This window comes from Monodon monoceros, unplaced genomic scaffold (genome assembly GCF_005190385.1).
Source record: "Monodon monoceros isolate NGI ecotype Baffin Bay Population unplaced genomic scaffold, NGI_Narwhal_1 Super_Scaffold_22, whole genome shotgun sequence".
NCBI lineage: Eukaryota > Metazoa > Chordata > Mammalia > Artiodactyla > Monodontidae > Monodon > Monodon monoceros.
In genome coordinates this window covers 26,924,223-26,938,255 of record NW_021703779.1, presented here as the reverse complement: position 1 = coordinate 26,938,255, position 14,033 = coordinate 26,924,223, and the positions used below count along the sequence as shown (strand labels likewise).

General features: G+C 40.3%; 1 protein-coding gene across 2 annotated transcripts; it reads left to right on the top strand.

Annotated features, from left to right (window-relative positions):
* The first annotated feature begins 732 nt into the window (after positions 1-732).
* Positions 733-13,817, top strand: CUNHXorf21 (chromosome unknown CXorf21 homolog). Of its 2 annotated transcripts, none has more exons than XM_029241302.1 (2): positions 733-895; positions 12,166-13,345. In XM_029241302.1, the coding sequence occupies exon 2, from the start codon at positions 12,167-12,169 to the stop codon at positions 13,082-13,084; it is 918 nt and encodes a 305-aa protein (XP_029097135.1). In that variant the 5' UTR covers positions 733-895; position 12,166; the 3' UTR covers positions 13,085-13,345. The 2 variants fall into 2 exon arrangements, with proteins under 2 accessions (XP_029097135.1, XP_029097136.1); XM_029241303.1 differs by having other exon boundaries at positions 741-895; positions 10,660-13,817.
* Positions 13,818-14,033: the final 216 nt, after the last annotated feature.

The window sequence follows — 14,033 nt, the reverse complement described above, 5'->3', positions numbered from 1 at the left end:
CCTAATTTTCTACAGTAGGGATATACTCTCAGGTATTTAGCTGATACCCTATTTATATTTTTTTCCTAGGTGTTTCTTAATGCTGCAACAAATATCTTTTCACATGTCTTTGTGTACAGGTGCAAGTATATCCCATGGATAAATTTTAGAAATGGTGCTGCTGGGTCAAAGGGTATGAATATTTAAACTTTGGGGAAAAAAAACTTTAACAGACACTGGAAAATTACCTTTTGAAAATGTTTATAATCTCACCAATAGTGTATCAGAGTGCCTGCTTCCCCACAACCTTGCCCACTCAGAGTACTATTGAATTGTTTTTACCTTGGTTAATTTGAGAGAGAAAACTGTTTTCATTAGCATTTTTAAAAATTATGAGTACAACTGAGAAATAATACTTCTTAAACATTATAGGTTAATGATGAAACAGGGAATTTGCTAAATCATCTCTGACTTGGCTCTCTTTGGGGAGAGGGGTTCTAGAGAATTTCTTGTTAAAGGAATAAATTTATGTCGACAGGGTTCTTACATAATGTATAGCAATAAACTATTTTAACCAGAGGCACTTTCATAGATAGGTTTCATTTTTCGAAAAAGGGGAAGAAACACCATTCTGCGGCTCGATGTGGGTTTGTCAGTTATTGCCTCCCCCTTTCTTGGGACTTCCCACACTTCTTGAGCACAAGTCAGACTTGAGCAAAAACAACTTTTTCCATAGGATCAGTTATAAAAAGAATGGCAAGTGCAACGAGCAGCTTAGTTTCTTGGTCTTACCAGTGAAGTAGACTCACCAAAGGCTTGCGAACATTTCTGGCAAAAGCACTGGCTGGCCTGTTCATCTCTATATGGTCAATCGTGGTGTTTCTGCAGGACCAAAGGCACAGACTGGTTAGTGAAGGTAAGCAAAGGAGGCAAGAGACCCTATGGCTGTGAACTTTTTCTGTCATTTCTCTTCCTACCCTTTCTTCGTCCTTTATCATCAGAACTCAGATCCAATCCCATGACCATCTAAAATGCTTTTCTCATTTACCAGATCAGAGGTGAGTGGGCATGTAAACAAGCATTCAATGGAGTTAGACAATAAAGAGAAATGCAGTCCAACACTCCCCTTCTCTTACCTCATGTTCACACTTTGGACATTTCTAACAATTTTTCTTTTTACTGAAAAATTTTGACTGGTCTGATCAAATATTTGTTGTGTAATTTATTCAGTCCCCGTTCACTAACTGCTACACAGGTTTAGCATCTGCGTTTTTTAAAGAAGGCCTAAAAACCTAGGCAGAATTTTGCAGGGACAGCACCACTCAAATTCGGTCACAGTGATGTAGTTTTAGAGATGAATACAATCACAATATATTCCAATTGGATTTAACTCTCAATTATTCATTGGGCGAGCTTGTGATAAGTGTTTTTCACTGTGGCAGGACATACTCAAAGTAAATGTGATCTACAGTGATGATGCTTTTCAAATTGCCATCTGGGTGATTTGGGGAAAGTCTCCCTGTTGGTACTAAAGACAGTACACGTACAGGGGGGCTTTTGTTTGAATTATTTTTAGACCTGCTCAACCATTCTTTTCTTTGTGTGTGCACATCTATTTGTACTTAAATATAAACCTGGTTTGGCCAGAATATTCATATTGATATTTGTAGACCATTTCTTGCATAGGTCAGTGTAAGAAGATCGTGTTTCTGAATTTGAGAAGCTTCTTGGAGGAGTGCAGAGTATTTGAAATTTGTGTAAAACATTCATATTATAATGGTAATTTGGGGGATATACAAACATGCACTAATTTTATTATCTCAGAGCAAAGTGATGTTTTCAATAGTTATTTCAAGTTACTGAAACATTTCCAAACACAGACCTAATGATTATCTTAGATATATAAGATATTGTCCCTCTGAACTCTTCATAAACATGATACAATGTAAATTTGCCTTCATTAACTAACTATAGTTACTTTCCCTCCAATTTTTGTTTTGCAAAGTTTCAAACCTATATAAAAATGGAAAGAAGAGTATCCGTACAATGCACACACGTTTTTACTATGTAGATTAATCAGTTGTAGCATTTTGCCACATTTATTTTTCTCTCTTGCTATGCCTCTCTCTCTGTATGTGTATGTAAACACACATACACACAGGTGTTTTCTTTTTTTTACCCTGAACTGTTTGAAAGTACATTGTTGACTTTAGGATACATCACCTTCAAATTCTTGACCCTGTATCTCCGAAGAAAAAGAGCAGTCTTCTACGTGATTATAATGCTAAGGAAATTTAACATTAATACAATACTATTATCTAATATATGACCCATATTCAAATTTCTCCAATTATCTACATGTCCTTTAGAGAGTTTTTATTTTTTAAATTTAGGATCCAATCAAGTATCTTGCATTGCATTTGTCTGATATGCCCACAATTAAGTAAATGTTAATGGTGATAGCCATAATTAACAACATAATTAACAATGATTAAGAATTATACCACCAAGGAAATTTAACATCAATCAACTCTATCATGATCATTTTTCTTAGTTTTTTAGTCCTCTCATTTTATGTCAAAATACTTTAAAAGTGTTTCAAAAAAGTGATCATAAGCTTTAATTTTTCTGTTTGTAAGACATAAAGACAGAATATGAAGAAAAATCCAAACTATGATAAAAATATATTTACTAATATGTCTGCACCAAAATTTACATTTTCTGAAATAAGGAAATTCATATCCAGATAAAGCCCTTGGAAGTAGCTGCTACCTTTAGTCATAAGGATCTAAGTAGAATTGAACAGAAAATTATTTACTTGTTGATGTTAATATGGAAAACGGAGGCCTTTTAACTTACGATTATATTATATTAGTCATCAAATTAGACTTTCAGGAGTTAACTCATTAAGTAAGAATCACTTCATATTTGACAGAAGAATCGATAATCCCAAATTACATGTTTTGTAACAGGAACTGAAATACAAAGTAAGTGATACTTTAGAGCATCTATCAACAAATACCACAAAATATGAAATAAGAGGGATATAATCCAAGGTATATGATTAAGTGAATGGTTATTTCCATTTCTAAAGAATACGTACTTTCAAAGGTAAGGGTCAGGAAAATGCAGATGCTTTTTCATATAGCGAGATCCTTCCTAAAGAAACCCTTTGTTTTGGGTAAAGTTCTTGTATTGTTCGCCAAAAGAAAAAAAAAAAAACCCAATGTAATATGGATTTGGTTACAGTATCATAACTAGATTATGAGCAAAGTAATATTCAAGTTTTTCAATGATAACCCTTCAGTGGTTTATTTGCAAGTCCCCCAAATCAAGAAGATCTTTAAAAATCATAGATTGGAATTAAAGGATCTAGAATTTAGATTATAGGGGAAATAAAGAGATGAAGAGATGAAATAGAGTATTTTGAGGATGGGGCGGTATTAAAAATAACATTTCTGGTATATCACCTACATATAATCTTAACAAGACAGTTTTCTTCACCCTCAAATTTGAGGCAAAAATAAATGTGCTCATCTGATTGGAAAATGAAAAGCAAATAGCTTGTTGAAGAATATCAGTGGAAACAGTTAATCTCAGACATTGGTGGTGAGAAAATAAATTGGCCCAAGCTACTTGAAAGGCAATTTGCAATAGATGTGATCTAGTAATTTGGCTTCTCCAAATCTGGCCTGAGGAAACATTCCTGCAGGCATATGCAGTGATTGCACACAGTAAAAAAGCAAGAAAAACCTCAATGTCTACTATGAGAAATTATTTGCTAACGTGAGATGTGTCTGTAGATGTACTATTTTCTGTTAAAAGGCAGATCTATATGAGCAGGCATGCTGACAGGAGGGAACCAAGCTGCACCCCAACTAGCTAGGCTATAGATTGTCTATGAAACAGCAGATAACGTTTTCCTGTCCTTATTTATGTGAGGTTACATCCCACGATGCTCTGAGGCAGCCCCATCCCACTGTCTCCATTTTTTGTGCCACGGTAGAGGCCTTCTCTGCACTGTCTCAACCAGCTTCGCAGAAGTCTTGGTTTGCATGCCTGCGAACTGTCTTTCCAGAGATAGGATCTGTTTTGCCACCTTATCACCCCCAACGCACACCGGCCCCCCCACCGCCCTTCCTGCCAATCCTCATTCTTCTGCTTTTCTTTTGCTATTGCCAGTTACTCCTTCATTCAAAGGACTGTCCCAATGATTTACTTCACTGTTTACGGTAGCAACTGGAATTTGCTAAGGTTCTATGCAATCCTGATAAATATATTGGGGTAGGGGAGAGAAGAATTTAGCATTTCTAATTTAGGGACCAGGATTCTGAATGGATGGCCAGGGGCTCTGAAAGGTTGAGATATGAGACTTGAAGGGTGGTGGTGGAATGGGGGATGGATAAGGAACCAGGGCTCTCAGGATAGAAGAAGAAAGGGACAAATGCCTGGGATGGGCATGGGATTTGGGAGAACAGGGAGGAGTTCAGCATGGCTGGCATACTGGGTCTTGTGGGAGCAGGCAGAGGTAAGATGAAGAAGGCAGATAAGAGGGAGGGAGACGCAAGAGGGAAGAGATATGGGAACATATGTATATGTATAACTGATTCACTTTGTTATAAAGCAGAAACTTACACACCATTGTAAAGCAATTATACTCCAATAAAGATGTAAAACTTAAATAAATAAATAAAATAATTTGGACCAAAAAAAAAACAACACAGGTATCACGAGGGCCTAACGTGTGTGGACTTTATCCTGGAGGTAATGGGGAGCTGCTGATACTTAAACAGGGCATCTGTAATACTAAATCACTCTGCGGTTGAAAAATTAAGGGCAAGATGACGCCAGGCTGTAGCTGTGGGAATGGTTAAGGAAACTGTTCATATGGTTAGATTAAAAGAGCAGAGGATAAATTATTTGTGTATCTCAAAGACATATGAACATTGATACACAATTGGGACATGTGTGTAGCCCTGTGGGGTGGGCACTGGCTGTCTTCTTGGAGCTTTTCTTTCTGTACTTCACTGCACCTTCCTTCCTTTATTGGGCAAGGGTTGTTATTAAAATGGAGTCAGGGCGGGTACCCTTTTCCTGGAAGGACTAATTGCTTGTCGTGATTGTGTGATATTAACTGCTCTCAACTAGGCAGTAGGTGTGATATGTTTAAGAACAGATCTTTGGGGTTAGTAAATTGACTTGAATCTTCCCTCCACTACTTATTTGCTTTGTGACCTTGGGAAGGTCATTTGTCCTATCTTAATCTCAGTTTTCTCATTTGGAAAACCTGGATTATGATAATATCTAACAATGCACTGTTGTTGGAAGATTAGGGGTAATGTCTGGAAAGCACCCAACACAATTGTTTTTATTATTGTGCCCTATCTCAATTACTGCATCTGCTTTTTGACTTAGGTCAAGGATAGGCAAGCCATAGCCTATAGGTCAAACTGGCCCTTTGCCTGTTTTTGTAAATAAAGTTTTTTTGTAAATAAAGTTTTATTGGAACACAGCCACACCCATTTGTTTACATATTGTCTGTGGCTGCTTTCCTGCTATGATGGCAGAGTTGAGTAGTTGTGATAGAAACCTAAAATATTAAACATTTGGCCATTTATAGAGAAAGTTTGCTGATCCCTAAGTTAGGTTTTTCCAAACATCCCCTCTTACAAATTTTTTCCCTCTTTAGTTTTTCTCTTTGAATCCATGCTTGTGTTGTTTCAGTGTAAATTAAAAGTATGTCTATATTGGTAGTCTCCAGCCTCGTCAACTACTGGTTTTCTCCCAGACTACTGACACAACACAACTCCAGTGGTGACTGTCAGCTGGCCATGAAGTCTACACACTTAGAGGGGCTCTACCAGGAATGACCAGCTGAACGGAACCAAAGCTTTTTTTCAAGCACCTCTGGAAAGCTGTTGGATCATCCTTGCCCCTTGGGATTATGACTCAGAAGGGACTGGTTAGTCAAGTACTTCCTGGAGGTGTCCTCTAGCCTTTTCACTTACTTGTAGGGTCCTGCAATGGACAGTTTTGGGGATCTTGTTGCTCTTGGTCAGTTCCATCAACTGAGCGGCCCTCACATGGACAATCAGCAGAGAATCTCGATGGCGTGGCGGCTCCTCGCGCCTCTCACCTCCTCCTCCCCAGAGATGCACACCTGACCCTGGCAGGGTTCTGAGCCTCTACAGGCCAGTGATGTGACCCCAAAGGCTCAGATCTTGTATCCGAGGCCCCAGTTTGGGGCAGCCACAGATTGTTTCTCCTTTCTTCCTTTTTTTTTTTTTTTTAAATGAGAGCTGCTTATTTCTTCACTCATTTGAAAAGAGAGGTGGGGGGAAGAATCCAAAACAGAACAAGCTCTTCTGCCTTATTAGCCTTTCATCAGAAAGACAAACAACATTTGGGAATAATAGCCTCTCAAAGTTAGAAAATAGAGTCCAAACTTAACCTTATGGCCAAGAGCATTTTTTTCTTAAGTCTAAAGGTATGGCTTCCACTGTTGAGTACTGTTAAGTGATGTTACTCTTTAAAATATTTGCACTTCATACTTTTGTGCTGTTTTAAGGACTTGTCTTGTTAAGCCATTTCTTCAAAAAGTCCCATGAAAATGATAAAGGACTACAAAAATTTAAAAAATCCTATGGGATTTCTACTTCAGTGGTTTATTTGCTGTGGTATTTTATTAAAAATATTTATTTAGAAAGAAAAAGTATTTCTATGTACAGAGTTATAACATCAGTTTTATGAAATCCAAGTAAATGATTTAACAACGTGCTGGACTTCAGCACATATTTCTAAGTTGTGAATTTACACATCAGGTTAATTTTGGTATTCCCCTGTCTGCTAATGATTAACGGAGGCTAAATCTGCCTAGAACATCTCATCTGCAAATGTCCTTGAGAGTCTTTTCCTTCACAGTTAATCAGTCATGGAGAATTCCAGATATATCTCTATCTCTATCTTCTCTATGATGAGAAATAAAAATTCAAGCAATAAAATACCTTTGAACAATTGAAGTAATCCATTGGCTTAAGTTTTATTGTCTCAGATAAAATTAAGTCAAATATGTTAACATTTGTTTAAAGTATATCTTTTATAATACCTTTGAAGAGTGAGGTCTTCTAAGAATTTTATAATCAATGAAATTTATTAAGAAAAATGCCAACAATTAATCAAAACAAACCCAAATAACTTTCTCTATTTTAAAATTTTAAGATGTCATGATATGTAGTACTAGTTTTTAAAATTATTTTATTTGTTTTTGGCTGGTTGGGTCTTTGTTGCTGCGCACGGGCTTCCTCTAGTTTGCGGCGAGCGGGGGCTACTCTTCGTTGCGGTGCGCGGGCTTCTCATTGCGGTGGCTTCTCTTGTTGCGGAGCACGGGCTCTAGGCGCGTGGGCTTCTGTAGTTGTGGCTCACGGGCCGTAGAGAGCAGGCTCGGTAGTTGTGGCGCATGGGCTTACTTGCTCCGCCGCATGTGGGGTCTTCACGGACCAGGGCTCGAACCTGTGTCCCCTGCACTGGCAGGTGGCTTCTTAACCACTGCGCCACTAGGGAAGCCCTCTGGTACTATTTTTATTCTAGTGGTACATTAAATGGTTTTCATAAAGATCAAATGAGTTAACATATGTATAATGTGTGTGTTTCACACATTATTACTCTCTCCATTGCTTGAGAAAAATCTTTCAAAAGCTGCTTTAGCGTGCTCTCTGCTGCCCTCTGCTGCTAGCTTTTAGAAACTGATTTTGATTCTGAGTAATGCTCACCTCACTTGTTCTCTTAACATACTCAAAACCCCATGCAATATTAAAGTTTCAGGGGACTCTTTAATTTAATCCCACGTTCTCCATTTACAGATAAGAAGTTGAGTCTCTGAGAGGTTAAATGACATGCGAGCATGGGCTGTTTTCTTTTATTTCTTTCTTTTTTTTTTTCTTTTGGCCACGTGCATGGCCTGCAGGGATCCCCGACCAGGGATCGAACCCGGGCCCCCTGCAATGGGGGCGTGGAGTCCTAACCACTGGACTACCAGGGAATTCCAGTGGGCTCCGTTTTCTGACTGACAGCATTTGAATGTCTGCTGGCTTTGGACAGATTACTTAATTTTGACATATATAAAATGAGCATAATAATAGTACCTACATCTTTGAGTTTTTGTGGGGATCCACTGATTCAGTACACAGAAAGCACGTAGTGTCTGGGTTGTAGCTAGTACTAAATGCTAGCCCTGTTACAGACCTGCCACTAACTAGACTAAAACCGCAGCTAGTGGCAAGGTCAGAACTAGAATTCTAGTCTCTTGACTACCAGTTCAAGAATTTTTTTTTTGCCTTAATGAGTCTGAATAACAACTAAATTCTACCTTTGAATGTAGATTTTTTATATGTGACCTGTTCACATTTGAAGCCCTTGTAGTCTCTACAAAGCTATCGACACTGCAGCTCTTGTGGCTCATTCCTCCTTGTACTGTTCAAGGCAGGTTCCCCACAGAAAAGATTACACTCACAAGCTTCTCAAGCCCCCAAGCAGAAAATCCTACAGCCCACACTTGGGAGACGATTTCACTGTTGACTGTAAGTTACCCCTCTAACGAGCTCCCTGCCTGAATCTCCAATGCACACTTAGACACTTGCACTCATGTCAGACTCAAGAGGAACTAAACTAAGCCCATCAGCTGTCTTCCCGGCTCCTTCTGGCCTCCCCATTTCGGTTATGGTCTCTCAAGTTCATCCCTTCTCTTCCTTTTCTGCTACTTTCCTCCTGGTTCCTTTCCCAATCACCTCAGGTGGGCATGAACCCAGCAGCCTCTTAACTCGGGTCCTTGACTCCAATCCTGCTGAAATTCCTCTTGCCCTTTACTGACAGATCACACCATGCCTTGAATAAGTTTGGTTACCTTCCAGAGCTTTGTACTGCCTTCAGGGTAAACTGAATGTCCACAGCCTTGCATGTCTCAACTTACCTCCCGGACCCTATCGCCCACTCCTCGTTCGTAGGAATCTTTTCCTTTAGGCAGGGAGGTATCTATCCCTAGATATTAGGACATATTTTCTGCTTTTCCATCATGGGACCTACCACTGTACTGGTCTGCCTTGGGCTCCACACATCAGAATGGTAGGTCTCTTATTCTACCAGAATTAAGGTACCAACAAAGCTCTCAGTCCACGGCAAATGGGGCAAAGGGCTCATTCAATACTCAAAACAAAATCCTGGACCGGCTTCCTTTACTGTGGTGAAGGAGTGGAGATTACCCGGAGGGGCCATAAACATCAGCCACATAAAGTGAGAGAAGAATCCACTATGGCTGATTGTTTAATATGAAAAGAAATATGATAAACAGTAGGCGATTTGGGATAACGACTGAATGGGGACAAGGGTGATTCTCAAGAGTGATTCTGCATTATCACCTTCACTATCTCCTAAGTCTGTGCTGTCCAGTATCTTAGCTATGTGGTATTTTTTAATAATTTAAATTAAATAAAGTTAATTCATTAATTAATGACATTGTTTCATTAGCCACATTTCAAGTGCTTAATAGCCACATGTGGCTATTAATATTTTGGACAGCACATATATAGGTCATTCTAGCATCCCAGAAAGTTCTGTTGGACTGCACTGCTTTGAGATTTTTCATTTGCTTCTTGAAGTCATTCACCCCAGCCTACTGCTTTCCAGCTTCTAAAATGTAATTGCTCTAGTCTCTTCTCTTGTTCTCCTTTTTCTTGTGTATTATATTTTAAAAAATCATTTATTGTTGTTTTAGTGAAGTTTGGGGGAAGAAAAAATACAGATATATGCCTAATCTGTTATTTTTCCTAGAAATCTTTGCTTTTCTCTACCTCAATGTGATCTTGCTTTTGAGCTCACATTCTGAGTAATCACTGTTAATCACACTCTCCTCAGCCACTTCAGGGGTCCCTCCAGCTTGAGTTTGCCTCTAAGCTCCAGCTTGCTTCCATAAAGCCGTAGGGTCAGCTGGGGATGTGTGTGTGGTGTGTGGGGTCGGCATTTCTGGCTGTCATCATGTAGTCCCATTGGCATTCACGGTGACTTGTCACTCTCCTGGCCCCTGGTTAACAGTCTATAGACATCATGTCTGCAATCTTCCCATCTGCAGTTGAGGTCTTCTCCAGGTTTGCAGGCTCTGGGCAGCATGCTGGTACGTGAGCAGACTTCACGGGGCAGCCTCAGGCCTGTCCGCCCAGGCATTCCATGCTGGGCAGGAGAGAAGAGGGACTTCGTGCTTCCTCAGGTTCTATGTGGGAGGTAGGGCACAGGCCTCTTCTACTCTGGGCTCCCCAGATCTATCTGGAGCGGTATTCTCTCCCTCCGCGGGGATTCCATCCATTGAGTCTACTGTTGATATGTCAATATTATGCCCTAAGTCATTTAGGGTTCTGGATTCCGAAGTTTAAAAGCTCGGTTATGGTATCTCAAAAGCCATTTCGCTACACCTATGCTTTCTGCCAAGAGGTTCTGAAGCCTATTTAGCAACTCAAAAGCTGAGAGTTGTGTTTTTGCTCTGGTTTTCCAAAATGACATTCTGAGGTCTTGAAGGTGGAGGGCCCTACTGGCAGCCGGGGTGGGGCAGAGAGGGAGGGTCGTGAAGTAACGGTGTCACTAGTAAAGCCTTTATGATAAACTTTCTTGCTCTGTTAACTATTTTCTCATGTATAGATCTGCGTTTTCGCCTGGATGTTCGGTTTGTTGAGAGCAGAACCGCATTTAAAAAGCTTTTTCAGGAAAGAACATTTTCTTACCCTTATGAGTGTGTCCAGCATACGAAAATTACTTCACGGATTTGTTGAAGACCTTTAACTTTGTATCTTCATAGTACGTGACAGTGCCTGGAATGGAGTAAACATTTAAATAATTGATAAATTTGCTCAATATATCTTGGAGTAGTTCCCCCAAAAGAAATAAACACTGAAAATATTACCCTTATACAACAGAAACAATTATACTAATTATACTGCATTAATAATATTAACTTGATACAATGAAAAAGTCCACTTGGGAAATAACTACATGACTATAAAAGAGAGGCTAAAATTCTTTTAAAAAGAGGATCCTTAGGATTAAAATAATCCTTTTCTAATTTCACTTGTCAATTTCAGGCTCAAGTCGACGGGTCTGTTTTCGAAGCCCAGCCCTCGGGGCCAAAGAGGACCAGTTCTCTTTGCTTTCGTCTGCTGCTCCATTGCCAGGAGTACCAGCACGTTCCTTTTTTAGAAAATGCAGCTGCTGGCTTCTAGCCTATTCTAGCACCCCAGAATCCAGTGACAACTGCTGAAGGTGGAGGGGTGGCACAGGTGGAGGAAAAGCTCACAGTCAGGAAAGCTCCTTGGTGACTAGGGTAGAGGTAAAAACGTCAGTCGGACACAGGGACATTTCCAGGACGTATCGTAAAAACTGGGAGGGATAGAGCAAGAAAGCCATCCTGGGCAGCAAAGGTAGACGAGGCTTCATGGTCCTTCATGATGGGTTGATGGTGAATTAATTTCATGCCATGCCGCTGCTGTTAATTATTTAATTCAAGTTAAGTATCTTTTGATTCCCTCCTAAATGCAGACAACTGTGCTAGCCCCCAGGGATAAAGTACAATGATAAGTAAGATACAGCTTTTATTTTCAGTAGAATCTGCCACAAATTTCCTCATTTTTTTCATAAACCACTAGTTATGCTGCTTCCCCAGTTTGCAGCTTCTCAATCACTCTCCATTTCCTTCGGGGCAGAAGGCAAATGCCCTTGCCCGACTCCCAAGGCCCTTCAGGATCCAATTCCAACCTATTTCCCCAGTCCTTTCTGCTTATGCTCAGTGTCTTATATATGCCAAAGAGGCCATGTCACCACATTCTCTTATAACTCTGTGCCTAGGGATGGAACTCTTAGCCTTCAGTTTAGCTGAAATGTCACCTTCTCTGAAACATACCCTGTCATTTCTCCTCCTTCGCCCCAGGTTGTTAACGAGAAACTTCTTTAAGGGTGGAACTGTGCCCATTTCAGCTTTATACCTCCAACACATGCTATGGCCCTGGCGCACGGCAGGCACAGAATGAGTACTAGCTTGGGGAATGAATGAAATGAACTTATTTATTGTCCTTTACTTTTTTTGATAGAACAACTGCCAATTTATAAAACTCCAGTCTTCTTTTCCCCCACTGTTACTAACTCTCTTTCCAGAATGCTGTCAGAAGGGTATCTCAGTGGACTTGCTTACCAGAGTGACATCCAGTGGAGTTGTACATCTTATAATGAGCAGGTGGCTGAGGAAAAGGAAGAGAAGACAGAAGCCACAGCTGCTGCTACTCTTTCCTATTCCTCCGTGGATGAAACACAAGTCCGAAGTCTCTATGTGAGATGCAAATCCTCAGGCAAGTTTATTTCTTCAGTGCATTCAAGAGACAGCCAACGCAGTAGAAATCCGAGAATCACAGTGTTGCAGACAAACCCCAATCCCGTGTTTGAAAGCCCAAACTTGGCCGCAGGTGAACTATACAGAGACCCCAGCAGAGAGACCTACTTGGTTCCACCTTCCTGCAAGAGTATCTGCAAGAATTACAATGACTTACATATTGCAGGGGGCCAAGTGATGGCCATTAATTCAGTGACAACAGATTTTCCCTCTGAGAGCAGTTTTGAACATGGCCCTTTGCTGAAATCGTCGGAGATTCCTTTGTCCATGGAGGATTCCATTTCCACTCAGCCCAGCGACTTCCCACCCAAACCTATCCAGCGGTATTCATCCTACTGGAGAATAACCAGCATCAAAGAGAAAAGCAGCCTGCAAATGCAGAAGCCTATTTCGAATGCAGTGCTGAACGAATACCTGGAGCAGAAGGTGGTGGAGTTATACAAGCAGTACATTATGGACACTGTGCTTCATGACAGTTCTCCTACCCAGATTCTGGCATCTGAACTCATCATGACAAGTGTGGACCAAATCAGTATTCAAGTCTCTAGAGAGAAGAACCTGGAGACCTCAAAAGCCAGGGATATAGTCATTAACAGCCTTTTACAGTTGGTGTCAACTGAAGTCAGCACTCCTGAAATTAGCACTCCGAGTCTCCATATTTCTCAGTATAGTAACGTGAATCCATAGAGAGGAGGCTTCTGTTCCTTTCTCAACCACTCAAATCCTAAGCAACAATTATTCACTTGTTCTGACGACGTACAGGAAGGGGTTGCCAAGAGCTAGATAAGAAAAGCTTGGCTGGAGGTCAGGTATGGATTAAGAGGAAATCTCATAATATTACATGTGAAGGAACGTGGGGAGAGGAGCTATAACGACTTCAAAGCAAGGGTTGGATAGCAACAAAGCAAAAATAAAAATGATCAAAAAAGAGATTCATTTAAGGGAATATAGAAAAGAAAAAAGACAAACCAAATAAGAATGTACACCATGGCAAAACTAAAAGCCAAAGGTTTCAGGGGAAGGAGTTAAGAATATGTTTGTCACTCAAGTAAATTCCTCCAAGTTATTTCTTCTGGAGGGAAATGGACTGTGGAAGGCTGCTCTATTTGGGTATAAAGACAGGCTCAAACAGTCTTTAAGATATGTTTATATCTATCTTCCCTACCCTGTACCAGATCATTTAAAAATATATTCTTTATAAAGATTAAAACAGTAGCAAATTGCAATTGTGTTTTTTATGTGTAATGATTACTTCGCTACAGCCACAAACACTGCCACTCAAATGTAATTCTGTTTACTGGGGGAGATGAAATTTTCTAAATGGAAAATACCACACAGTGAATATTAAACTACTGCTTTATTTTGCCGTGTTTGATTTTCTTGTTGGTACTAAGCTTCAAAAGAAATTATGAGGGCTTCCCTGGTGGCGCAGTGGTTGAGAGTCCGCCTGCCGATGCAGGGGACACGGGTTCGTGCCCCGGTCCGGGAAGATCCCACATGCCGCGGAGCGGCTGAGCCTGCGCGTCCGGAGCCTGTGCTCCGCGACGGGAGAGACCACAAGAGTGAGAGGCCCGCGTACCGCAAAAAAAAAAAAAAAAAAAAAGAAAGAATGAACCTTATTTTTCCCATTTTTTTC